At 42.0% G+C, this 27,356-nt stretch overlaps 2 protein-coding genes across 13 annotated transcripts in view; one reads left to right on the plus strand and one right to left on the minus strand.

Annotated features, from left to right (window-relative positions):
* LOC133151015 (F-box only protein 8-like) overlaps positions 1–18,012 on the minus strand; it is a 43,891-nt gene extending 25,879 nt beyond the window's left edge. The window contains exons 1-3 of one of the 7 annotated variants that reach the window (XM_061273723.1): positions 17,783–18,012; positions 5,216–5,312; positions 96–179 (exon numbers count right to left, since the gene is read on the minus strand). In XM_061273723.1, coding sequence (XP_061129707.1) covers positions 96–179; positions 5,216–5,312 — 181 coding nt within the window. In that variant the 5' untranslated portion in view covers positions 17,783–18,012. Of the gene's footprint in view, positions 1–95; positions 180–558; positions 942–1,018; positions 5,188–5,215; positions 5,313–17,782 lie in introns of those variants that run through there. The other 6 variants (XM_061273725.1, XM_061273726.1, XM_061273727.1 and 3 more) reach the window with 6 other exon arrangements.
* A 175-nt stretch (positions 18,013–18,187) lies between these two features.
* Positions 18,188–27,356, plus strand: part of LOC133151836 (centrosomal protein of 44 kDa-like) — a 30,399-nt gene continuing 21,230 nt past the window's right edge. For 5 of the 6 annotated variants that reach the window (XM_061275212.1, XM_061275208.1, XM_061275209.1 and 2 more), the window contains exons 1-4: positions 18,194–18,304; positions 18,404–18,501; positions 25,167–25,314; positions 26,107–26,244. In XM_061275212.1, coding sequence (XP_061131196.1) covers positions 18,410–18,501; positions 25,167–25,314; positions 26,107–26,244 — 378 coding nt within the window. In that variant the 5' untranslated portion in view covers positions 18,194–18,304; positions 18,404–18,409. Of the gene's footprint in view, positions 18,305–18,403; positions 18,502–25,166; positions 25,315–26,106; positions 26,245–27,356 lie in introns of all 6 variants that reach the window. The other variant, XM_061275215.1, reaches the window with a different exon arrangement.

The raw sequence follows: 27,356 nt of genomic DNA on the forward strand, positions 1-27,356 counted from the left end.
CAAACTAATCAGTTAAAATGCAAAGCAAAGGATTGTTTAATAAGATAAATAAAACGACCGAGCAGTATTGTTAGTATAAAATATTTTCATCCTACCTCCTCTGCGTGTTTTCAATAGATGGTAGCTGTCAGGGCCATAACAATGTTGAGGCATTCTTCGAAGTGTCCCACCATCCCTCCCTGGGGAAATTGATTTTAGTTACAAATGTCAGTTACATAACTTGAATTTACATTTACAGATTAGATAACAAACCCTTTGCCAATGAATTTAGGATGTGAAAATGTAAATCAGGGCTCGAAACTAACGATTGCCCGATTGCCCGGGGCAAGTAGCGATGGCAGACGGGCAAGTAGAATTTTTTCCTCACTTGCCCGAACTTGCCCTGCCATAATACCATGTTTTCAAGCTGTAAAAAGACGATTTTGTGCATAATTTCTCGCAACTTCTGCCGCTTCTGGTCCGACATTTTGTTTTCTAGGGAGCGGTTAGTTTCTCGTGTAAGTCTGCAATACATTGATAACGGCAAAGCGCTTCGTAATTAAATGCATCCTCCCTCACCCGTCCCTGGCTCTTCTGCGCCTGCGCACCAGCAGAGCTTGTTTCCGGTTGGCGGATACGAAGGCATATGAAGGCAAAACTTATAGTGTTGTCTTTTTTATTGCAAAAATGTGTCGGGCAAGTAAAAATCCACTCCAAAAAAATTCGGGCAAGTAAAATTTTGTTTCGGGCAAGTAAAATTTTCTCCAACTTGCCCGAGGGCAACTTGGGCAAAAAATAAGCTTCGAGCCCTGGAGGTTTTTACTGCTTCTTCCAACTCCTACCGCGCTGACTGTAAATCGTCTTTTTACAGCTTGAAAACATGGTATTATGGCAGGGCAAGTTCGGGCAAGTGAGGAAAAAATTCTACTTGCCCGTCTGCCATCGCTACTTGCCCCGGGCAATCGGGCAATCGTTAGTTTCGAGCCCTGACCTCCACCAAACTCGTCGTTATGACCCGTGATATATGTTATATCCTTACTATTTTCCAGGTTCTTAGATAGCAAGAATAGGTCAGACAACGACGTGAATGATAACTGCTTTATTCCTTATTCACAGTGCGTTCACAGGGCGTACCACAACAACACAGAATGCGCCCATCCCACTTCCGGGGTTTTTCTACTACGCAATTTGAGTTAGCCCAAATTAGACAACATCTCTTCCCCTCTTACAATGAACGTGCATGAACAACATTGTCTTATGCACCTATAACTTGACATCTTCAAGATCTATCAATAACTACCATTAAAACAATTATCATATATGGTCCAGACAATTATGACAATAATATTCCCATGAAACCTTAACTTTGGGTGAGGGTGGACTACCTTGAATTATACCGAATTATAGCGAAAAACCGATGTCGTACGCCGTCGTACGGCGTCAGCACTACCGTTTTTTTCCGTGTATAGTGCGCCCCCATGTATAATACGCACCCTAAAAATGGCATGCTGATGCTGGAAAAAAGCCTGTACCCATGTATAATACGCAGCCAATTTTTATGAATTTTTTTTTTTTTTTTTTTTAAGTCCCAATGATCGTCATACACGCAGGGAGGCAATGGGTCCCATTTTTATAGTCTTTGGTATGGTCTTAACTAGGCTGGATGTAATTTTTTTTGTTGGCGTTGATTTCTCCGACTGCCCATAAACGCACCACCGCGTTCCGTGCGCGCACGGGACAGCAAACGAGCAGGTGATCGAGCAAGCGTCTGATACGAGAGCATTGCGGTCGCATGGAGCGTGTTTGAAGTGAACAGCAGAGAAGAAAGTGTTGTGAAATAAAATATTACCTGTAATACGGATTTAGGTAGAGAACTGAACTCTCGCTCTTTATATAGCTGACGTGTCTTGCGCATCCGTTCTGCGCATCTGTAATGGCGGCCTCCGTATGATATCCGGTTTGCGTGTGTGCGCGTGTGCGTGTGTGCGCGTGTGTGCGAGAGCGAGAGAGAGCGAGAGAGAGAGCGCGAGAGAGAACGCTCAACCGTAGCGCGCCGCCGACCGCCCAACTGCACCGCGCTGGTCGATTATTGTGACAGAGCCGTCGCTGAAATTTAGAAGATATTTTTAAAGTCCTGATGTACTTTCTAAAATTTAAGTGGACCTCAGTGCGCACTGCGCAGGGAGCTTAATTTGGTGCGGTCGCGCAACCGCAGCGCGCCGGGCGCTCACTGTCGCATTGCTTAAAGAGCGCCTTTGTGTTTTAGGATGAACAGCAGAGACCAAAGGAACAAGGCAAAGTGTTGTGAAATAAAATATTACCTGTAATACGCATTTTGTTATTTGCTGATTGAAACTGCTAATTAAACTGTGAAACTAATAGGAAGAAAACAACTCTCGCTCTTTATATAGCTGACGTGTCTTGCGCATCCGTTCTGTGCATTTTATTTCACAACACTTTGCCTTGTTCCTTTCTTCTCTGCTGTTCACTTCAAACACGCTCCATGCGACCGCAATGCTCTCGTATCAGACGCTTGCTCGATCACCTGCTCGTTTGCTGTCCCGTGCGCGCGGTTCTTCTCAATTATTCATTCAAATCAATTCACTCAAATCATTCTCGTTATGAAAGATTTGATCACAAAACGTTTCCGTCTGTACGACTGGTCTTTGAATGCACCCCGCTTCAATGGCAGAACGCGGATGAATTTAAAGACATCAAATGAGAATAATCCTTTATAAAAAATAAAATTGACTGACGCAAACGTGAGTTCTTCATGTTTTTATTGAAAACAACATAGTGCTGACACCGTACGACATCGGTTTTTCGCTATAATTCGGTATAAAATGAACACGTTTGACATTGCCATCGTGTCAGCTTTTAATTATATTGCGCTGTCATGTTAAAGCAAATTAATAAATGCAACAATATTAATTTGCTTTGAAAATACCTGAGTAATAAAATAGAATGGATGGATGGATGAATGATGATCACAATTAAGTATAAAGTCTCTTTTGTAATATATACTCCTTGTAGCCTGTACCCAAAAAGAGGAGTTTCTTTGCATCGAGGTTTATGCAAAGAGCTCACGTAATTATATTGTTGCGTTTTGGTGAAGTGAATGAGTGTTCCGTCTGTACGACTGGTCTTTGAATGCACCCCGCTTCAATGGCAGAACGCGGATAAATTTAAACACATCAAATGAGAATAATCCTTTATAAAAATTAAAATTGACTGACGCAAACGTGAGTTCTTCATGTTTTTGTTGAAAACAACATAGTGCTGACGCCGTACGACATGGGGTTTTCGCTTTCCAAATAAGGGGTCGTCACTAATTATTTGTGTTTAGATAAATGTCTGAGCTATAATGGTGTAATTAATGATTAAAACTTGAAAGTATCTGTTTATTGTATTCGTTTATATGTTTAATAAAGACAAAGCCATCACAAAACTGTTGTAATTATTTAGATTTTGATCTAAATTAGCCTTGAATAAAGACTAAGCAGTCACATGAATTAACAGAAAAAATGGACAGCCGGACTCTGAGTCGGACTCATGGTCAAGAGGCCGGACTCGGACTCGGAGCAAAAATCCGACCGAGTCCACAGCCCTGATCTTTAGAAGCTAGGTTCTTTCATTTTCTTTTTTTAAGAACTCACTCATGTTCTGCGCGAGGCGTGGTCAATGACCATTCAAATAGTCGGAAAATTCATTAATTGCACCAAAAAGTAATGACGAGTATGTGAGCACCGTGCAAGGAGTACGTGGAAGCATACAAGAATTGATTAGCCTGACCTTTTCTGTCTTCTGGGGTGTACATCTAGCAAGTGTCGAAAATTAGAACAGGTTCCCCTCCCAAGCAATAATAGGAGGTCAAAAACGCGACTTGTCCTTCGGTGTGACTTACATATATAGTTTTCTTCTTTATTATGCATTTTATGGCTTGTGCGACTTGTACTCCGGAGCGATTTATAGTCCGGAATACAATACTTTTTCCTGACTTACCTGAATTAAAGAATTTAGTCAATATCAATTTGCTGACAGGAGCAGATGCACTTCACCATAGATCAGGGGTGGGCAAACTTTTTGACTCGCGGGCCGAACTGGGTTCTAAATTTGGACCGGAGGGCCGAACCAGGAGCAGATGGACGTAGTGTTTGTGTGAAGCAGTGCTTCTCAAATAGTGGGGCGCGCCCCCCTTGGGGGGCGCGGTGCTATTCCTGGGGGGGCGCGTGTGACCCTGGGGAACAGGCTTTTTTTTTGGCAGTACTAGAATAAAATGTAATTGCGCGTTTACTACAGCAGGGGGCAGTGGCGCTCTCATTGTTACTTCTGTCACGCTTGCGACAGTGCAACATTTTACGACTTACAAGACAAGTTAGGATAGTCACGGTGGGGAGGGGGGGCGCGAATAGTTTTCTTCTTGCTAGGGGGGGCGTAACAGAAAATAATTGAGAAGCACTGGTGTGAAGTAATATAAGGGACCTGTAAAGGTCATTGCATAAAAGATTTTGGCCTTTAGTAGGTAGTAAAGCATGGATATTCCAAATAGGTTTTTTGAAAACAAATGCATTTATTAACAGCATTAAAAAAAAAAAAAAAATCACTAAAAAACTGCTATCAGTGATTTTTTGCTAGTGCGTCATAGTCTGGAGTAAAATTTGTTATGGCAATTCTTAGGAGAGATCTGAGGTGTTGGTCCGTTTACCTCGATCTGTGACGGGTTGATGTTGACGTTCATGTGGCTGAACGTCACGTCGCGTATGTCGAGCCAAATTGGCCACTCTCTTTTAAACACTTGGCACTGTGTCCACCTTGCTTTTTTCCTTGGGCGACTCATTTTAATGGAAGGATTCCAGGGGAAGGTTTGTGGGTGGCTTTAGCGCAAAACTGCATCTGAAAGCTCAGCGCGCAAATTACAAGAATGCTTTCGTCACGGCCTACGCTCTAAATTTGGGACTGATACAAATAGAGCGCGAGTGCGTCATGTACACGTACACGTACTTGTGAGTGTGCACCGAGCTTTCTGACACGGCTTCCGGTAGTAAATGCGCAGGCGAGCGCTTCTCCATCTACTGGGGAAACGCAGTCATTGCAGGCAAAATGACCCAAAAAAAAAGTTTAATAATACAAATTGTTCAGGGTTGGCGGGCCGGATTAAACGGTCCCGTGGGCCGGATGTGGCCCGCGGGCCGTAGTTTGCCCACCCTTGCCATAGATACACACGTGTCAGGATTACCTTGCTCTTGTCCTCCCGTGTCAGCCAGTCGGTCAACAAGCTCTTCCTGAAGCTGCTGCTGTTGTCTGGGTGGTAGCCTCCACAGTGCCTGACCCATCTGTATGGTAGTAGTACCAGGCAGGTCAGTTATAGTCCATGATGCACAGTAATCCATTATCTGAACTGCAAACCAGGCTTTAATGTTGTGCCTATAACGGTTGTCTGAAGCCTGTCCCAGCTGACTTTGGGCAGTGGGGAGGGTAGAACCTGAACAGGTTTCCAGCCAATCGCAGGGTACACATAGACAAACAACCATCTACTCTTGTTTTAGTGTGCCATGCGATTGGGTGGCAACCAGTTCAGGGTGTCCCCCTACTTACTGCCCAAAGTCAGCTGGGACAGGCTTCAGCACAACTGCAACCCTTGTGAGGATAAGCGGTTCGTTCAGATGATGGGTGGATGGACAGTCTGGAAAGGGTTACAAAGCCATTCCTAAAGCTCTAGGACTCCAGTGAACCAAAATGAGAGCCATTGTCAACAGATGGAAAAAACATACAACAGTGGTGACCCTTGCACAAACGGCTGTTCTACAATTACAGTGATGACTCATCCAGAAAGTCACAAAGGATCTCAAGATAATATCTGAAGAACTGCAGGCCAACGGTTCAACCTTGATGAGTTCACAATAATGAAGAGACTGGGCAAAACAAACCTCCCCAACAGATGTCCAAGGTGAAAACTAGACCCAAAGAAAAGGCAAAAAAAAGAGAACCAAAAGAACAGGACAAAGAAAAACACACACAAAAAAATATCAGAATGCTTCCAAACCCTTTTGGAAAAATATTCTACAGACCGACGAGACAAAAGCTGAGCTTTATGGAAGGTGTGTAATTGTATCTCATTACGACGTGCGTTGATGTGTGACAACATTACATCAAAAGAACATCAAACCAGCAGTCAAACGTGGTTGAATTGTGACGTTCCATTGCTGCTTTGCTCATTTAGGACCCAGACAACTAACTTATTGAGGCTGAATGGTTTGCCATCAGTTTGTGATTTCAAACTGAACCCCATTCGCACTGGACAATGATCAGAGTCAATTTCAGGATGGTTGATTTAAAAATTAAGAAGTTTTTTGAGTGGCCTGGTCTGGACTTGAAATGCAAAAACCCATTGGTAAATTAACAAGAAATCCTGCATAGAAGAATATCTTTTCAAGGGTGTGAAAGTCTCATTGGCAGTTATACTTAACACTTGATTTCAGATGTTGCTCCTGAGCGTGACCCACTCCATTATTAAATTTAGAGGTTAATAACATTTCCCTAATGGGTCAGGTAGCTTTGAATATTAATTTCTTTTTAATAAATATAAATCATCATTGAACCCTAAACTGCATTTTTCTTTACTAGGGTTACTTAGTTTTAATATTTACGTACATACATTTGATTACCTTAAAGCTTAAACATTAAAAAAGAGGAACCTACAAAGAGAATTTTGAGAAGAGAACAAATACTTTTTCATAGTGTTGTACAGAGGCGGCACGGTGACACATTGGTTAGCACGTCCGCCGTACAGTTCAGAGGGTGTGGGTTCGATTCCACCACCGGCACTCCTTGTGTGGAATTTGCATGTTCCCCCCATGCCTGCGTGGGTTTTCTCAAAGAACTTTTGTTTTCCTCCCACATCCCAAAAAACATGCATGGTAGGCTGAATTAGCATAAGTGAGCGTGAGTAGGGATGGTTGTTCGTCTCTGTGTGCCCTGTGATTGGCTGGCAACCGGGTCGGGTGTCCCCCGCCTACTGCCCAATGATTGCTGGGATAGGCTCCAGCACGCCCTCAACACTTGTGGGAACAAGCAGTACAGAAAATGGATGGATGGTATTGTACAGGAACGTGAAGATTTTAAAGTGTCTTAATTCAAATTAATATTTGTTCCAAATGTCTGTTTACTACTATTTTTTTTACATTTAATTCAGTAATACAACAGACAATTGCTATTGAAGGCCATGATAAATGTGTTGCAGAAAAAATATAACCCCCAAAATTCTTGAACGAGTGGTGATGAAACTGCGTATAAGCCCTTTCACGGATAAACAAATGTTGGGTCCTCAAAATGAACAAGTAGAAAAATATTGGGGGCAAGAAATATGCCAAAAAGTGAATCTACAGGTGCCAAATCGTGAGTATTCATGGGTCTATTGTATTGTGATATCATCAATTAATTATTGTGATTATCATGTTTGGTCATGAACAAATTTCCTACGACCGTATTTTTCGGACTAAAAGTCGTTTTTTTTTTCATAGTTTGACTTATACTGAGGAGCGACTTATATGTGAATTTTTTTTCGAGTAAATTTACGGATTGATATGGAAGGGAAACATAGGTAAGCAGTACCAATGTGTTAGATCGAACTTTAGTCGGTTCCGATCATTTTATAGGAGATCGTTTGAGAAACGCGATTATTTACACTTTGCTGAGGCTCATGGGGGTCTGCGAGCTGAGGCTCATGGGAGTTTGCGGGTGGCTAATGCTATAATAATAGATGCTTTACGCACAAGGCTATTTCATGTCAAAATAGGCTGCTTTGTTAATGTTTTGAGTAAATTTACGGATCGATATGGAAGGGAAACATAGGTAAGCAGTACCAGTGTTAGATCGAACTTTAGTCAGTTCTGATCATTTTATAGGAGATTATATTGCGATTGTTCACAGAGGGCTCATTGGTTATTGGCTAGTGGATGCATACCGCAACCCTAGTCAACCTCAGTTTGTTGCAGTATAGCTTCTATTTTATGCGCCTTTTAATCCGGTGTGCTATATATATGAAATAATTTACAAAATAAAAAATTCAATGATGGTGCGCCTTATAATCCAGTGCGCCTTTTGGTGCGAAAAATACGGTAATCATATCTTCCATATCAGAAGGTGGCAGCAGCAGGTAGCGATTTGCCTTGTGCTTGCAGACGAGAAAATTGGTGATGCATGGATGCAGCGGCAGGTGTATGGGATGCCCACGCAGGTAGCATTGACAGCGACGTTGTCATTGTGGATAGCGAGACGAGTCGATAGTGACAGTGATGGAGAAGTTTTTGAAGAGAAGAAATGCTGACATTGTACTCAGCACACACTGGTGTGCCGTGAGAGACGTTCAACTGTGCCGTGGGATTGTCCAATTTTAATTACGGAGCGCATTGTAAACAGGATCGCCAAACCACTGGTCAGTTCGCGCAAGGCCTGGTCAGCCACTTGCTAATTGTGCATGCGTGAAGAATCTGAGAATCTTGAGATTTCATATTGTGTCGGTCTGATTGTATTGCATCGGCACATATTCAGTTTATGTGTGTGTTGCTGTGTGCTTTTGCAAACAGTGACAGACACTATGACGGTTGTAGTGCGTTTGCGGTCCAATGGAAATCAGAGCATGCAGTTCAACGGGAGAACCTGGATTGGTTATTTTTCACATATACATAAAATAAACAGTCAAGTCGAGACACCTCGACTGTGATAGCCACTCAGCTGCTGTCAGAACAGCACAGTGTCTTTAAAAGTGACTTTGTTCTTATTGTTGCAATATTTATAGACCTAGTTTAAAACAGTAAACAAAATGACGTTGATTCTTTTATTTTAATCACAATCACTTTAAATAGTTTATTTCTTACACCGTCTAAAACCTTTTTTAAAAAACTGTCACTTTTTTAAAAAAAGGAATACAATTTAAGGAATATTTAGTATTTATTTCTATTAAATTATTCGACTCTCCATACATATATAGGAATAGGACTTTACGTCTTTCGTTGTAATATAACCGATTTTAATATAGGAGCTTAACAGATTTTTGTTGGCGGTGTGCCGCGATATTCTTTCCAATGAAAAGGTGTGCCGTGAATGAAAAAAGGTTGGGAAACACTGGGTTATATAATAGTTATTTAATATATAATTTATATATCGTTATATGGGCCTGTGGAATATTTTGAAGTGCAAGCGCCGCACACGCGGCGCGTACCCGACCGGCATTGTTGACATAAAGGACCATCGATGGATTTAATGAATTAGAGTGACACAGATGGTTTTATAAACGTGTTATTTATGTAATAGTTATTTGAATAATTCTGAATGTTACGTCAGGCCCGTTCTCAGCTCTTTGTTTGTGTTTATGTCACGTTAGTAGGGGTGTAACGATACATCGATACACATCGATTAATCGATATGATGCTCTACGATTTATTGGCATCGATGCTAAAGGTAAACATCGATTTATATCGCCGTGTTTGACCTCGGACATTAGACGCGACTTTATTTTGAAATCCAGTTCATTGTTGCTTGCTTCCTCTCTCCGGGAGCAGTGCGTTGTTGTGTTGTGAGCAGAGCACGCACGTGAAAGGGGGAGGCGACAACTAGTACGCGGCTCCTGGGCTGGTGCTATGGCTAGTGTCCAAAGAGACGAGGAAATTTGCTTCCCTTTAGGCTTCAAGTCATTCGTTTGGAAGCACTATGGATTCCAAAGAAAAGATGGCTCAACGGACAAGACACGTGCAGTTTGTAAATCCTGCCACGCGGTGATCAAATATTCAGGGAGCACAAATCTCGCCGCACATTTAAAGAAAAAACACGACATCAAAGTTCAGTGTTAAAGTAAGCAATTTGTATACTACAATACTCTTGTAATTTCCTAAATAAAGAGTTTGCAGTACCTTGTTGATTTTGCGTATGAATTGTTATAAATCAGGATATTGTTCTATATTTTTTATTAAAAGAAAAAAAAAAAAAAAAAAAAAAAAATCGATCGTAGAGCACTATATCGCGATATATCGTGAATGATTCGCAGCAGGCTTTAATATATCGGCAAATATCGTATCGTAGTTCTTTATATCGATATTATATCGTATCGTGACAAAACCCGCGATTTACACCCCTACACGTTAGCGTTCCTGTCGTTTAGCCTGTTGTTTGTTCATGTCTGTTCTTGGTGTTGGATTTTGTCGAAGAAATTTCCCCCAAAATGCGACTTATACTCTGGAGCGACTTTTCACGTTACTGTGCATTTTATGCCTAATGCAACCTATATTCCGGAACGACTTTTAGTCCGAAAAATACGGTATTTCATCTACAATAAAACCAAATAAATAAAATAAAAATCAAGAAAACAGTACATTGTCAATTTGAACTCTTTCTATGCTATCAAAATGGAACTATTTTTGCGCTAAGTTATCCTTAAGAAAAACAATCTACAATTTTCCATTAGTATGTTTAAATGGTCGGGAGTATTGTTTTCAGAATTGGAACTACGTAATCTATTAGTAGTGCTGCATAAATATATACCGCAGCTGAGTGACTAACACGTTTCAATTAAATTATTATTACTGTGACTATTAATTTGATTTGTTTATTTGTACAAGTACATAGTCAAAACACTCATTAAAAGTTCATTTCACATTTTGTTTTACATGCCTTTTCAAAAAGGAAAGTGGGTTGAAGTTCTGCTCATCTAGTCCCATCCCAATTTCAACCAAGCATTTTGTGGGCCAGACACAGAATCTACATATCTACAGTAGTGATGTGCATTCCAGTTCTTTTAGGTGGACTGAATCTTTAGAATCAGTTCAATCAAAAGATTTGTTCAAACAAATCGTTCAATTAATCCCCCCTAACCCGCCCCCTACACACACGCACACACAGATACGTTTTTTTTTTTTTTTTTTTACATCCAGTGGAAACAACCCATACACGTCAAACAATACGACTACACCCCCCCCCCCCATAATAATAATTGGCTCGGGTAATTAATACATTTCTTTCTATAATACACTTACACACTGATCCGTTGGCAACAGTCTCTCACCCGGTCGTGAACGGGAAATTGCGTCACTGACTCGTTTATGAACGGGAAATTACGTCACTGACTCATAAAGTCCCTCCTCCATCTAACGCTCGCTGGCGCTGCTGATTGGTCTTCACGAGTGAGTGAGTGAGTGAGTGAGTGAGTGAGTGAGTGAGTGAGTGAGTGAGTGAGTGAGTGAGTGAGTGAGTGAGTGAGTGAGTGAGTGAGTGAGTGAGTGAGTGAGTGAGTGAGTGAGTGAGTGACAGACAGCATTGCTGCTATGCTACTGCCAGCCGACACACGTTATGCCGACATTGATATTTTAAAATTATAATTATTGGCTAGTAGTTGGTGTTATTATACCGAATGTGTTTATGTTTGAATAAAAGGTTGGAAAAAAAAAACGTTATGCCGACATTTGTTAATTTTGGGGACACCAACTCATATAACAACGTAAAACACATACATATTGTCATATAAAGCAGTTAACCAAATGTCTGATTCTTATGTTTTGAATGGCGAATATAAAAACAAGGAATAAAACACCAGTCAAGTTATAACAAATGTTTATAATAATAATAATAATAATAATAATAATAATAATAATAATAATAATAATAATAATAAAAGTACATTTCAAACCAGCAATCTAATGTGGAACTGCAGTCGATATATTGGCTAACAACATTTAGGCATATATATGCATACACGTTATTTTAAACCTACTATAAGTAAATCGTAAATCTACATTCTGGCTTCCATAGTTCACGCCATGAGAAGCAACAATTCACCGACTGATTCGTTGATGCACAAGAAGGCATTTCACTCATTGCCTCGTTCGCGAACGGGAAAGCCAGGATTCGTTCCCTCACTGATCCGTTCTCGCGATGAACTGGAAATGAGAATCACTCAGTGAGTGATTCACTCACAGTGATTCGTTCACTCACAGATTCGTTCGTTGGTGAACGGGAAATGCAATTCACGACTCGTTTGTGAACGGGAAGTTACGTCACTGACTCGTTAGTCCCTCCTCCATCTAACGCTCGCTGGCGCTGCTGATTGGCTGATTTTCTTCTTCGTTTTGTTTTACGGTGAAGTAGCACCAGCTTCAATGGGCATTACTGACATCTACTGGTTGAAGTTATGAAAGGAAAAAAGCAGTGATTCGTTCACTGAAAAGTTTCGGTATTTCTGAACGAATCGTTCACTCACGAGCCAACACTAATCTACAGTACTACCTATACCACCACCATAACCAATAAAAAAGGAAGAAACAAAAGAAACAGATATGTGACACAGGATAACATATTATTTGAATACAGCAATTACAAGTTAATTGGAAGTTTAATAACGATTGACAGCAGTTTGATTTGAATACAACTCTACAAATGAATTTCGAGAGAGTTGGAGTCACAATCTCAGAGGCTCTCAACAACAGTCTGCACCTTCACTGACCAATCACAGCTAATTGTCTCCCATGCTGGCCTCCTGTAGCTAGACCATCTTCTTATTGAGTTCAGACATCTCAAGACGAAGCATTCCATCATTACTCTGACTCTCAGCTCTCAGCCTTTCCCAAAGCTGGAAGTCGCTTGTTTCCAAGGGCACCAGACTTCATTTCTTTCATCTTATTTTACAGGTGCAACCCCATGAGGGTCAGCGAAAGCCAGCCGGTGACGAAGAAGATCAAGATGTACACATCTCCCGTGTACAACACGTCGAGGCACATGATACGCCATGTGCTCCAGCTGTCCATTGTGTACCCTTGCGAGAGGTACCGTGGGGGCATTGTGACTCCGCAGCTCTTGGACATCGAGTGGAGATGGTCTGGTCGATTGCACTGAAGCTCCCAGTGCACCCCCAAGACTCTAACTCCCTCTCATTTATGTATACACGCTCAGCAATTTAACATTCCACAATATTGTTTATATATTTTGGTATCAGCGTTTGACAACAGTGTTCAAGAGCTTTTGTATCAACATTTGCATACATCAGCAGCACAGGCTTGTATTGTAGCTATAATACAAGATTTCAAAGCACAAGTCACAATAGATTTAATATGGAATGCGTCTCATGTGACGTATTGTATTTTATATCTGTAGGCTCATTTAGTTTGTTCCAGTACTTGACGGCCGCCACTGGTAGCGTGTGGCTCCTTGATGTTGTGCTTATTTGCAGGTGTTCAGATATCAACAGTCCTCTGAGCACAAGGTTATTTTGTCTCAGTCTGAATAGATTTTGTATGTTAGGGCAGTGGTCCCCAACCATTTTTGCGCCACGGACCGGTTACATGTCAGAAATATTTTCGCGGACCGGCATTTATATAAATAAAGAATAAATTTAAATAAATAAATAAATCAAAGTCGAAAAAGTCAGCTATATTGTCAATCCCTTCATATGTCAAGACATATGGCGGCGCGTGCATACGCAGCGACCTCTCTCTGTCCCGCCCGAACGGTGTTTTGTTCGTCTAATGCAGTGCTTCTCAATTATTTTCTGTTACGCCCCCCCCCTAGCAAGAAGAAAACTATTCGCGCCCCCCCTTCCCCACCGTGACTATCCTAACTTGTCTTGTAAGTCGTAAAATGTTGCACTGTCGCAAACGTCACAGAAGTAACAATGAGAGCGCCTCTGCCCCCTGCTGTGAAGATTTGCAATTACACTTTATTCTAGTACTGCCAAAAAAAAGCCTGTTCCCCAGGGTCACACGCGCCCCCCCAGGAATAGCCTTAGTAGGGGGGGCGGCTTTGAAACTCCTTTATGTGAAGAGTAGACCAGGTCCAGGAAGCTGTTGCCACGTGTTGGAAAATTAACATGCTGGTGAAGCCTCGGAAAAACAGACTTCAGGTTAGCATGATTAAAATCCCCAGCGAAGATGGTGAAACCGTCAGGGTGCGCCGTCTGTTCTTCACTGACAGTCTGGTACAGTTCACTAAGAGCCGCGATCCTGTCGCCTTCAATGTTGGAAGGCGGGATGTATACCGCGACTAGCAGAATCGCGGTAAATTTTCTTGGCAGGTAAAAAGGACGGTACTTAATGATCACAAACTCCGCAAGTGGCGAGCAGTGCTTGCATACCACCACAGAGTCCCTGCACCATTCGTCACGGATGTAGACGCATATTCCACCTCCTCGCGATTTTCCCCCTCTTACAATGGCCCGGTCCGCCCGATAGCACGCTAGCCGCTCCAGATGTACAGCAGAGTCCGGAATGTTGACAGTCAACCAAGTCTCAGTGAACACGAGCACACAGCAGTTACGCACTGTCCGTTTCGTAGATCTCAGCAGGCGAACGTAATCCATTTTGTTGTCCAGCGATCGAACATTCGCCAGAAGAATGGAAGGCACGGCCGGGCGAGCTGGGTTGGCCGCCAGCCTGGCCCGGACGCCTCCGCGCTTGCCCCTCTTCAGCAGGCGAGTCCGGCGACGTTTCCGGACGGAGCAGTCCGTGCTCCTTTAATGTCCCCGCTTCAAAGTCCAGAACGCCACAAAACTCGCTTTCGCCTATGCCGAGCAGAACCTGCCTGCTGTATTTGTAGCACGACTCAGTACGACGAGACGAACACACAAAACCTTCTGACAAACACTCATTAAACGAACAAAACACCTCACGAGCGGGATAGAGAGAGGTCGCTGCGTGTGCACGCGCCGCCATCTTGAAAAGAATAGTAGTTGACATAGTAGTGTTACAAAAAACAATATTGTTTTCAACATAGAATGCGACTCCACCACCTATTTTGTTGCTTCTGCATCTATGAACTTGTTTATATTAGTCCAGGTGGAAACCCGTTGACTGTAATTTTTTTGATCCACGTTTTCGGTATTGCAATGACGTTGAAAAGTTTGTCCAATGTCTAAAAATAGTCCTTTATTTTTTCAAAGTTGGCATTTAACTCCTGCTGTTGAAGTTTTCTTACCGTGTTTATGAAGTTGTTAAATTGATCTTCCAAGTAGTATTCACATTTGTCTCAATCTGCGTATTTCTCCAGCTCATCCATTGCGTTGGTCAACACTGGTTTAGTGTTTTCTGGGAATGATCTATTCAGCATTATGTAAATTTTGCAGCTTGTCATCCAAGTGCTTTTTATTTTTCCTTACTTTTTCAGTTGACGAGCTCACCATGCAATGTTGGCATTTTGTTTGTTGAGCTTTTCGATAATGTACCGTATTTTGCGCCCTATTAGGCGCACCGGGGTATAAGGCGCACCTTCAATGAACGGCCCATTTTAAAACTTTGTCCATATATAAGGCGCACCGGACTATAAGGCGCATAAAATAGAAGCTTTACTGCAACAAACTGAGGTTGACTAGGGTTGCGGTATGCACCCACTAGCCAATAACCAACGAACCCTCTGTGAACAATCGCGTGTCTCAAACGATCTCCTATAAAATGATTGGAACTGACTAAAGTTCGATCTAACGCATTGGTACTACTTACCTATGTTTCCCTTCCATATCGATCCGTAGATTTACTCGAAACATTAACAGAGCAGCCTATTTTGACATGAAATAGCCTCGCGCGTATAGCAGCTATCGTTATAGCATTAGCTATCCGCAATTTCCTATGAGCCTCAGCTCGCAATCTCCCATGAGCCTCAGCAAAGTGTAAACTATCGCGTTTCTCAAACGATCTCCTATAAAATGATCAGAACTGACTAAAGTTCGATCTAACGCATTGGTACTACTTACCTATGTTTCCCTTCCATATCGATCCGTAGATTTACTCGAAACATGAACAGAGCAGCCTATTTTGACATGAAATAGCCTCGCGCGTATAGCAGCTATCGTTATAGCATTAGCCATCCGCGAAAACCCATGACCCTCAGCTCGCAATCTCCCATGAGCCTCAGCAAAGTGTAAACAATCGCGTTTCTCAAACGATCTCCTATAAAATGATCAGAACTGACTAAAGTTTGATCTAACGCATTGGTACTACTTACCTATGTTTCCCTTCCATATCGATCCGCAGATTTACTCGAAGCATGAACAGAGCAGCCTATTTTGACATGAAATAGCCTCGCGCGTATAGCAGCTATCGTTATAGCATTAGCCATCCGCAAAAACCCATGACCCTCAGCTCGCAATCTCCCATGAGCCTCAGCAAAGTGTAAACAATCGCGTTTCTCAAACGATCTACTATAAAATGATCAGAACTGACTAAAGTTCGATCTAACGCATTGGTACTACTTACCTATGTTTCCCTTCCATATTGATTCGTAGATTTACTCGAAACATTAACAGAGCAGCCTATTTTGACATGAAATAGCCTCGCGCGTATAGCAGCTATCGGTATACAATTAGCCATCCGCAATTTCCTATGAGCCCCAGCTCGCAATCTCCCATGAGCCTCAGCAAAGTGTAAACAATCGCGTTTCTCAAACGATCTCCTATAAAATGATCAGAACTGACTAAAGTTCGATCTAACGCATTGGTACTACTTACCTATGTTTCCCTTCCATATCGATCCATAGATTTACTCGAAACATTAACGGAGCAGCCTATTTTGAAATGAAATAGGACTATAAGGCGCACTGTTGACTTTTGATAAAAATTTAGGTTTTTAGGTGCGCCTTATAGGGCGGAAAATACGGTAGATATTGGATCCTGTTAGATTCTTTCTCTGTTTCAGCAGTGCAACTTTGTGCTTAATACTTGTAAATCTCAGTAGTACACACGATTTTTGCTCACCTTACCTCCAGTTGCCTCTCTCTTTATGACCACATCATTCATTTTATATTGTTGGTCCATATCTTCTACTCTGATGGTGAGATTTTTTATCAGCTGTTCTTTCTTGGCATTCTCAGCTTTGAGAAATGCAATTTCTTCCATCTTGGTTTCTAATCCAATCAATCGAGTCCCCATTTCCATAATACTCTTCTTAATGTCTCTGATCTCCCCTCCAGAGTGCCTTTGGGACTGCGACTCCAACTTTCTCGAAATTGATTTAACATTCACTGTTGTATTCTAATCAAACTGTTAAAACATATTAGAAATAATTCAGCTTGGCATTGCTGTATACAAAACAAACTTATATAAATTGTTATACAAAATTCCAGTTTGTTATTGTTGTATTCAAATCATATTCAAACTTCCAGTTTATTTGTTATTGCTGTATTAAAATCATGTTCAAACTTCCACTTCAGTTGTTATTGCTATATTCAAATCATGTTATACAGGTCAAATCTCTGTTTTCTTTTGTTTCTCTCACTTCATGATGATGGTAGTATTATAAGTAGTACTGTAGTAATCTAGATTGTGTGTCTGCCAATAAAACCTTGGTTGTAATCGGGATGGGACTAAATAAGCAGAATTGCTTCACTTCCCTTTACGACAAGTCATGTAAAACAAAACGTGAAATGAAGTTGCAATAAGCGTGTTGTACTTAGCGAAATAAACTAAATAAAATCAGTCTTCACGGCCATGGCTCTGCCTCCTTCGCCAGAAACGTCAGCTGTGTTGCATAAACAATCTTCGACTGTTGTAAACAGGAACGTTGGAAGTTACAGCACCATGAGTAGGTAGACGCGTAGTCCCAACTCCCGTCCAATTGAAAACGACTTGCACGTCACATGTACATCCTATTGGTTATAGGAGCTATCGCTCGCTCTCAATTGGATGACTTAGCATCGTAAACTATCTATCAAGAAATTGTGTCGATTTATGGAGCGATTTCTGTATCAAATGTTATTTAGTTGGTAAAGCATATTTAGTACGATTGGGACGTTTCTGTAATGAATGGTAGATGACATTAAAACATGAGACACGTACCTGAGTTCAAAGATTCCTGTTAGAGGCTCACAGCTCGGCTTGCACACGAGCACAGCAGTTAAAATTGCCTTGGTTGGAGATTTATTCGGTTGACATTCATTCAGCCACTTAAGAAAAAATAGACCCAAAACTCCGCGATTAAAGCAAACGTTTCTTGGTTCTTGAGGACTCCTCCATTCTGCCGACAACACCATTATCTGATGTTAGGCCCTCCTCCTCTCAGTACCCCCTCCCTCCACCCCTTTTCCTAGGTTATCACAACTACTAAAAATACCGTAAATTAAAAAGAAAAAATGTAATAAATAAAATATATATTTTTGAAATACACATTATTCAGTTAAAACCTATTTGAACAACGATACAATAATCAAATTTAAGATAAACATCACTAAACATCACGTGACAAGAGGAGCCAATGGATTTTGGTCTGTTGGTAACCCCGGTCGAAACAAAAGTTCAAATTCCGCGTTGTCATTCAGACACAGTGAAAAGAGTCGGTTAACCTAAAATAAAGCTGCTAAGGTAAGCACTTTGGTTGGTAACGTTATCATATGTGCTATTTTATGTTAGAAACTATAGCTGCAGAAAATGACAAAACGCTATTTATTGACGTTGTACAAGGCGAGAATGCTGCCCACTGGGGATGTGCAAGGCTGTCTTCGTAAATTGGAAACTCTCTTACGAATCGTAAAGTACCCTGGACATGTCGACTACAATGGGTAAGATGGGAAAGTATTTTTTTTTCACATTGAGGGTTTGGCGTTTTTACAGCATACTATATATGTATATATAATCATCATCTGCATCACAGTCTCGAAAGACCATAGATTTCTTGTGTCTGGAGGTTAGGTGTTCTTTGCACAGCGTCTGCTGTGGCTGGTGAGCCTCTCCAGTGCGCAAGAAGCCTGGGCAAGTTTTATGGAAGCCTTGAGTTTCCCAGGCATCAGGGCTTCCCTCTCGGCCTTCCTGTTGTCATCCAAAAGAACGGTGAACCGATACATTTGGCATCAGGTTGGCTGCAGGAGTTGCCAGAACAATGCTTTTTTAAAGCATGAGTCTGCCTAACGGAGTCCGAGCCGGGTTTCCTGTCGGGGTTTGCTCCGTTAGCCTTTTCGTTCCAGACGATACCCACAAGGCAGCGGGGGTGCTATTTTCCTCCATAGCTGGGACAGGGGTTAGCAGGCGCCAGGACATCCACACGCCGGTGGGCCTGTACGTCACGCCTAGGGGCCCACTGTTGCTCCCCCGATCGATCCCCTGTAATTTGGCCTGGAGCCGTGAGGCACCCAGTTACCATGTGTGGCCACGAGGAGGCATGCAGAAGTCTTGACGGTGGAGAGGCTATGTACCGGCTGAGAAGACTTACGCACTCGGCTCCTCTTTTCGCCCCCGGAAACGGGGCTAGCCGGCGGCAGTAGCTGAAAGCAGAAGGTAGCAAGCAGGAAGAAGCATGACACATGCACAAACTACAAGCACTACTACTCCAACACCACTGCACTTCGCATCACAACGCCCTGTGTGCAAGCACACACACACACAGTAATATATATATATATATATAAGAGATAAAAGTGGTAAATGTGAATTCAAACAGCCTGTAATGTTCCTTTAATGCTACACAGGCTTCCTACGACTAAAACATTCCCAGCAGTTCATCATTTTCCTGGGAGGCTATATATATATATATATATATATATATATATATATATATATATATATATATATATATATATATATATATATATATATATATATATATATATATATATATATATATATATATATATATATATATATATATATATATATATATATATATATATATATATATATATATATATATATATATATATATATATATATATATATATATATATATATATATATATATATATATATATATATATATATATATATATATATATATATATATATATATATATATATATATATATATATATATATTGCACGGTAACCGGGTTGAAGCAGTCTTTAATACTTTGATTTCCATGTTTTCATGTTATCTTCTTTCTGTATACGGTGCAAATATGTGCCGCCAAAAACAAAATTTGAATAAGTTATGTTTTAATTTGAATCGATCAACTTGAATTATTGCATTGAAAAACTGAATTTGGATTTCGGCAGTTGAATATGAATATGTTAGTTGTAAAAAACGTATTAAAACAACGGGAAACACAAAAGACTAAATATTTATTTAAAATGCTACACTGTTTACAATCCATTCATTGGCATTTATGTCACCACCAAGGAAACAGCAGTAGTTCCTCAATGACTAATGTTGATTGTTTGATTAGTATCACTTGATCAAGTCTCTTCTAACATTTCATTCCAATAAATAAATAAAAACAAGTGTCATTCCTGGTGATATCATATCAGAATGATGTCTGCATTGGACAGTACTCTAGGCTTCAATATTGGTATCGTATCAGAAGTGGAAAAGATTAGAATTTGACTTTTGAGATTCGCACAAGACATGTTCTCAAACTTACATTACAGTAAAGCTCATTATTTTATTTCTAAACAATTTCAGTTTTTTTATTCAGTTCATTTAGGTTGCTATCTACATTTGCGCATAAAGACAACTTTGCTCGTTTACCTTTCATAATTTTATAAAGCAGCAATACTGGATTCAGGTACAGATATTTGATACAGGTGATCTGAAATTTTACTTCAAAATAAAGTACGCGGCCCCCCCGATCTGAACCCGAGCGTTGTTCTATTATTGGACTTCTGTGCTCGACACGGATTTTCTATAATGAACACCATGTTCAAACATAAGGGTGTCCATGTGTGCACTTGGCACCAGGACACCCTAGGCCGCAGTTCGATGATCGACTTTGTAGTCGTGTCATCGGATTTGCGGCCGCATGTTTTGGACACTCGGGCGAAGAGAGGGGCGGAGCTGTCAACTGATCACCACCTGGTGGTGGGTTGGCTCCGATGGTGGGGGAAGATGCCGGTCCGACCTGGCAGACCCAAACGCTCTGTGAGGGTCTGCTGGGAACGTCTGGTGGAATCCCCTGTCAGGAAGAGCTTCAACTCCCACCTCCGGCAGAGCTATTTACACGTCCCGGGGGAGGCGGGGGACATTGAGTCAGAGTGGACCTTGTTCCGCGCCTCCATTGTTGAGGCGGCCGACCGGAGCTGTGGCCGTAAGGTCATTGGTGCCTGTCGTGGCGGCAATCCCCGAACCCGCTGGTGGACACCGGCGGTAAGGGATGCTGTCAAGCTGAAGAAGTCCTATCGGGCCGTTTTGGCGTGCGGGACTCCGGAGGCAGCTGACAGGTACCGGATGGCCAAGCGGAATGCGGCTTCAGCGGTTGCTGAGGCAAAAACCCGGACGTGGGAGGAGTTTGGCGAGGCCATGGAGAATGACTTCCGGACGTCTTCGAGGAAATTCTGGTCCACCATCCGGCGTCTCAGGAGGGGGAAGCAGTGCAACGTCAACACTGTTTACAGTGGAGATGGCGTGCTGCTGACCTCGACTCGGGATGTCGTGTGTCGTGGGGAGAATACTTCGAAGACCTCCTCAATTCCACCGACACGCCTTCCATTGTGGAAGCGGGGCCTGGGGACTCTGAGGCGGACTCTCCAATCTCTGGGGTCAAAGTCACCGAGGTAGTTAAAAAAACTCCTCGGTGGCAGGGCCCCGGGGGTGGATGAGATCCGCCCGGATTTCTTAAGGGCTCTGGATGTTGTGGGGCTGTCTTGGCTGACACGTCTCTACAACATCGCGTGGATATCGGGGACAGTGCCTCTGGATTGGCAGACTGGGGTGGTGGTTCCCCTCTTTAAGAAGGGGGACCGGCGAGTGTGTTCCAATTACAGGGGAATTACACTCCTCAGCCTCCCTGGTAAGGTCTATTCAGGGGTGCTGGAGAGGAGGGATCGTCGGGAGGTCGAACCTCGGATTCAGGAGGAACAGTGTGGCTTTCGTCCTGGCCGTGGAACAGTGGACCAGCTCTTCACCCTCAGCAGGATCCTCGAGGGTGCATGGGAGTTCGCCCAACCAGTCCACATGTGTTTTGTGGACTTGGAGAAGGCGTTCGACCGTGTCCCTCGGGAGGTTCTGTTGGGGGTGCTTCGGGAGTACGGGGTACCGAGCCAACTGATAAGGTCGGTTCGGTCCCTGTATCACCGATGCCAGAGTTTGGTCCGCATTTCCGGCAGTAAGTCTGATTCGTTCTCAGTGAGGGTTGGACTCCGCCAAGGCTGCCCTTTGTCACCGATTCTGTTTATAGTTTTTATGGACAGAATTTCTAGGCGCAGCCGAGGCGTTGAGGGTGTCCGGTTTGGGGACCTCAGCATCGCGTCTCTGCTTTTTGCAGACGACGTGGTGCTGTTGGCTTCTTCAGGCCGTGAGCTCCAGCTCTCACTGGAGCGGTTCGCAGCCGAGTGTGAAGCGGTCGGGATGAGGGTCAGCACCTCCAAATCCGAGTCCATGGTCCTCAATCGGAAAAGGGTGGAATGCCCTCTCCAGATCGGGGATGAGATCCTGCCCCAAGTGGAGGAGTTTAAGTATCTCGGGGTCTTGTTCACGAGTGAGGGGAGGATGGAGCACGAGATCGACAGGCGGAACGGTGCAGCGTCGGCAGTAATGCGGACTTTGTACCGGTCTGTCGTGGTAAAGAGAGAGCTGAGCCAATAGGCAAAGCTCTCAATTTACCGGTCGATTTACGCTCCTACCCTCACCTATGGTCACGAGCTATGGGTCGTGACCGAAAGAACGAGATTCCGGATACAAGCGGCCGAAATAAGTTTTCTCCGCAGGATGTCTGGGCTCTCCCTTAGAGATAGGGTGAGAAGTTCGGTCATCCGGGAGAGACTTGGAGTAGAGTCGCTGCTCCTCTACGTTGAGAGGAGCCAGACGAAGTGGCTCGGGCATCTCATCAGGATGCCTCCTGCACGCCTCCCTGGGGAGGTGTTCCGGGCATGTCCCACCGGTAGGAGACCCCGGGGACGACCCAGGACGCGCTGGAGAGACTATGTCTCTCAGCTGGCCTGGGAACGCCTTGGGATCCCCCGGGATGAGCTAGATGAAGTGGCTGGGGAGAGGGAAGTCTGGGAGTCCCTCCTGAAGCTGCTGCCCCCGCGACCCGACCCCGGATAAGCGGAAGAAGATGGATGGATGGAAAATAAAGTACGAAAATATAAGCGCTCATAAGGTGTGATATAATTCTTTATAGAATAACTGAATTATCGTATTGGCCGAATATAAGACGACCCTGATTATAAGACGACCCCCTCTTTTTGGGTGGGTGGTTTTGCAACAGACGTCACACAACACTAGAAGACTGCACAAATTACCAGAGGCGTAGCCAGGAATCTTTCCAGTAGGGGCGCACGCCCACAGGAAAAAAAATCGAACATCACCCACGCCGTTCGCTGATCGCAAAACAACATCCGGGGGCCGGGAGGCAAACGGTGAATGGATAACATCGCGCACATAGAATAGCGCAAGCACATTCGCGCAAGACCGAAAGAAAAAAACGGCATGAAAATGAAGAATCGAAAAAGCTCGATTTTTTTATTTATTTATTTATTTTTATTTTTTTCAGCCGGGGCGCAGGGAGTCCTAACCGGCTTGGCTACGCCTCTGCACATTACATAACTAACTGCGGGTAACGGTTCTGCTCGCTATACTAAATAACCATTAATGAAATACTCTCGGCAACACACCAAACATAGTAAGTCATCGAGACAACAGAATACATTTGCTGGCGACCGTTAGTCGCCGTGCCACTGCGTAACGGCTACTCGTACGATGCGAGGCGAACTTGAAGGAGTGCGCCGAAGCTATCAATCAAACGGCGCACACATGGAACAAACCGTGATCAGACAAACGGCACAACAGTAGACAATAGTAACAATGAAATGTATGTACGGACTAAAAGTCGCTCCGGAGTACAAGTTGCATCAGCCATAAAATGCACAATAAAGAGGAAAAACCACATCTAAGTCGCACCGGAGTTTAAGTCGCAATTTGGGGGAAATTTATTTGACAAAATCCAACACCAAGAACAGACATGAACCAGCAATAACAGGCTAAACGATACGGTATGCTAACGTGACATAAACACAAATGAGGACCTGAGAATGTGCCTGACATAACAGTTATTCAAATAACTATAACATAAATAACACGTTTGTCAAACTATCTGTGTCACTCCAAATCATTAAATCCATCGATCGAATTCTTCTTCCTTTCTGTAAACAACGCCACGTGTGCGGCGCCGTGTGCCGCTGACGTCGGACTCGTCGTCAGTTGCAGTTCAAATTATTCCACAGGCCCGTGTAACGATATATAAACTATATATCAAATAACTATAATATAAACAACAATTTTATCAAACCATCTGTGTCAGTCCAAATCAATGAATCTATCGATCGAATTCTTCGTCCTTTATGTAAACAACGTTGCGTGTGCAGCGTGCTGCTGACGTCGGACTCGTCGTCAGTTGCAGTTCAAATTATTCCACTGGCCCATATAACGATATATAAACTATATATCAAACAACTATAATATAAACAACAATTTTATCAAACCATCTGTGTCACTTCAAATCATTAAATCGATCGATCGAATTCTTCGTCCTTTATGTAAACAACGGCGCTTGTGCGGCGCTGACGTCGGACTCGTCGCCAGTTGTAGTTCAAATTATTCCACAGGCCCATATAACAATATATAAACTATATATCAAATAACAATAATATAAATAATAATTATATCGAACCATCCATGTCACTACAAATCATTAAATCCATCGGAATCTTGGTCTTGTGTCACTTAAAAAAAAAAACCACAGCTGTTGACTCCGGACCTACGTGCGCCATTGACGTCAGACTAGATATATAAAAAAAAATGTAATATAAACAACAATTTTATCGAACCATTCGTGTCACTCCAAATCATTAAATCCATCGGAATATCCATCCTCTGTGTCAATAAAAAAACCGAAAAAAACCCAGCTGTTGACTCCAGACCTTCGTGCGCGGCTCCAATTATTCCACAGATCTACGTATGTAACTATATTGTAGCGTTACCAAAGTACCAGGCAAGACGTGGGTTTGGTAACCGGCTCTTTATTTCACAAAACAAGAGCTAAACATATGTGTGTGTGCTTCAAGCAAGCGCCCTGGATCGCAGCAAGTAAATTAATTTGATTCGTCAGTTTATTTTGTGCCGAGCCATGCTGAATGGCCCTCCCCACCAGTCCAAATTGCTGAGACAAAGTCCATTGTGTAATTCATACATGTCCTTCCAGATGTTGTATTCTGAATATTGTTAGTTCCTTTTGTTTGTGATGTATGTCATTTCTTCCTGGTGGTTCCATTTAATAATTTCAAATCCATTTCACATCAGGCTTTGCAAAGGAGACCCCTCAGCCTTTCTGCCAATATTGAGCTTCTGTCTCACCACATTCTCTCCACCTTTTGCTGAACAACTAATGGCAGCTGGACTGGAGATGGCAAGCAAAAGTGACCTGAGATTCACTGACACACTCTATAAGGTAACCCTCTCTGGCACAGAAAGTTTGGCAGCTTATGTATTTATACTTCTTTAGTTGGTCACACCAGCCACATCATTTGGTCACACTCCTTTTTGCGTACGTGCGTACCTACCACCTCTTCAGCTCTGGAGGTAGATTGGGCTCAAACGTTTTGTATTTGAGAAAACAAAACTCGTACTTGAAAAAATTATAAACTTTGAAACTTAAAATAAATGTGTTGGGCTTGAATCTTGAAAAATAAAACAATTTATTCAAAATAAAAATAATATGAAATGTTTTTTTTGAGTTGAAAATAGGTTTGCTCCGCTATGGTAATATTTCTAATCAATAATTTTTGAATTGTCTTCTTTTTTTTTTTTTTTTTTCAGTTTTCACTTCCTTTTATTTTTCAAGATTCTATCTCTTTTTTATTCTTTTAGTTGCATGTTTTATATTTTCACGCTTTGTGCTTTCTCTAATTAATTAATCAGCATTCTACCTCTCCTTTGCATTCATCATTTCCACGTCAGTGGTTGCTTTTAACCTGAATCGCACCTGATGCAATAAAGTTCTGTAATGTATTAACTTCATATTTATCTGTCAAAGTTTTAAAATGGATGCCCTTCCTGGCGCAACTTTCTGCAATGATTTTGTCTTGGAACTGGCCTACTTTTTGAACAGGCTTATGGAACAAAAACAACTGAAAAAAATATGATGTGGCTGATATTTTAACTATGCAAACGTGAATGCCCTGTTCCCGATTTTGATTTTCTACAAGTCACGTCTTTTCAGCTTGACAATTTCTTTGTCAAGGTTCTGCGAGATATCTTTCACTATAAGCCAGTAGTTTCCAAGGAGCAGTTCCTTCAGAAGGGCTTTGGGCAAAGAAAAATGTCTACCCTTTGTGACATCATTGATTTGGTCCTGAAGAGACACAGGGATCTTAATAAGGTACAGTGAATATTCAAATTCATCTGAATGTTGTTGACAAATTGCATTGTTTGCTGACTGTTGCGTATTAATGCTTGTAACATTTTCAGGGAATGCTTAAAATGTACTATGCTGTAGATGAGTCAAATATATTTAGAAAACAGAGAATTAAATGTGTCGATAGGATCAGGTATCATTAGTTTTTTGTTAATATTGTGATGCCAAACCAGTATTTTTAAAACAGTACCTATGCCTGATCCAACAACTTAAAACAAAAGACAGACATTGACTATCAGAGGTTTTTATCAAGAAAAATTACCACTGCAGGTACAATACCATCCAACAGTTTACAGGTAAAGTGCACTTTAAATACTAAATAACAAAACTACAACTCTTCTTTGATTCGAGAGGGGAAACAACACTTGGTAGACTGCTGGTTACCAGATGGCAATGAGCTAGTATCCTACAACTCTCAAAGCACTTTTTAATTAATATACCGTAATTTTCGGACTATAAATCGCTCCGGAGTATAAATCGCACCAGCCATAAAATGCCCAAAAATGTGAAAAAAAACATATATAAGTCGCTCCGGAGTATAAGTCGCATTTTGGGGGGCAATTTATTCGACAAAATCCGACACCAAGGACAGACATGAACGAGCAACAACAGGCTAAACGATACGGTATGCTAACGTGACAAACACAAACGAGGAGCTGAGAACGGGCCTGACGTAACATTCAGTTATTTAAAAAAAACTATTACATAAATAACACGTTTATAAAACCATCTGTGTCACTCCAATTCATTAAATGCATCCATCGTCCTTTGTCAACAATGCCGTGTGCCGCGCCGCAGTTCAAATTATTCCACAGGCCCATACAACGATATATAAACTATATTTTAAATACCGTATTTTCCGCACTATAAGGCGCACCGGATTATAAGGCGCATAGAATAAATAACTCAACGTTGCTCAAACGTAAATGCAATCACAATATAGTAACACTCGAAATAGTGAAAACAATAACAGTATATGAATAACTCAACGTTTCTCAAACGTTAATATCACACAGCACACAAAATAAACACGTAAATCTTACTTTAATAAATTAGTCCTCATCCACGAATCCATA

The sequence above is a fragment of the Syngnathus typhle genome, linkage group LG3 (genome assembly GCF_033458585.1).
Source record: "Syngnathus typhle isolate RoL2023-S1 ecotype Sweden linkage group LG3, RoL_Styp_1.0, whole genome shotgun sequence".
Taxonomy (NCBI): Eukaryota; Metazoa; Chordata; class Actinopteri; order Syngnathiformes; family Syngnathidae; genus Syngnathus; species Syngnathus typhle.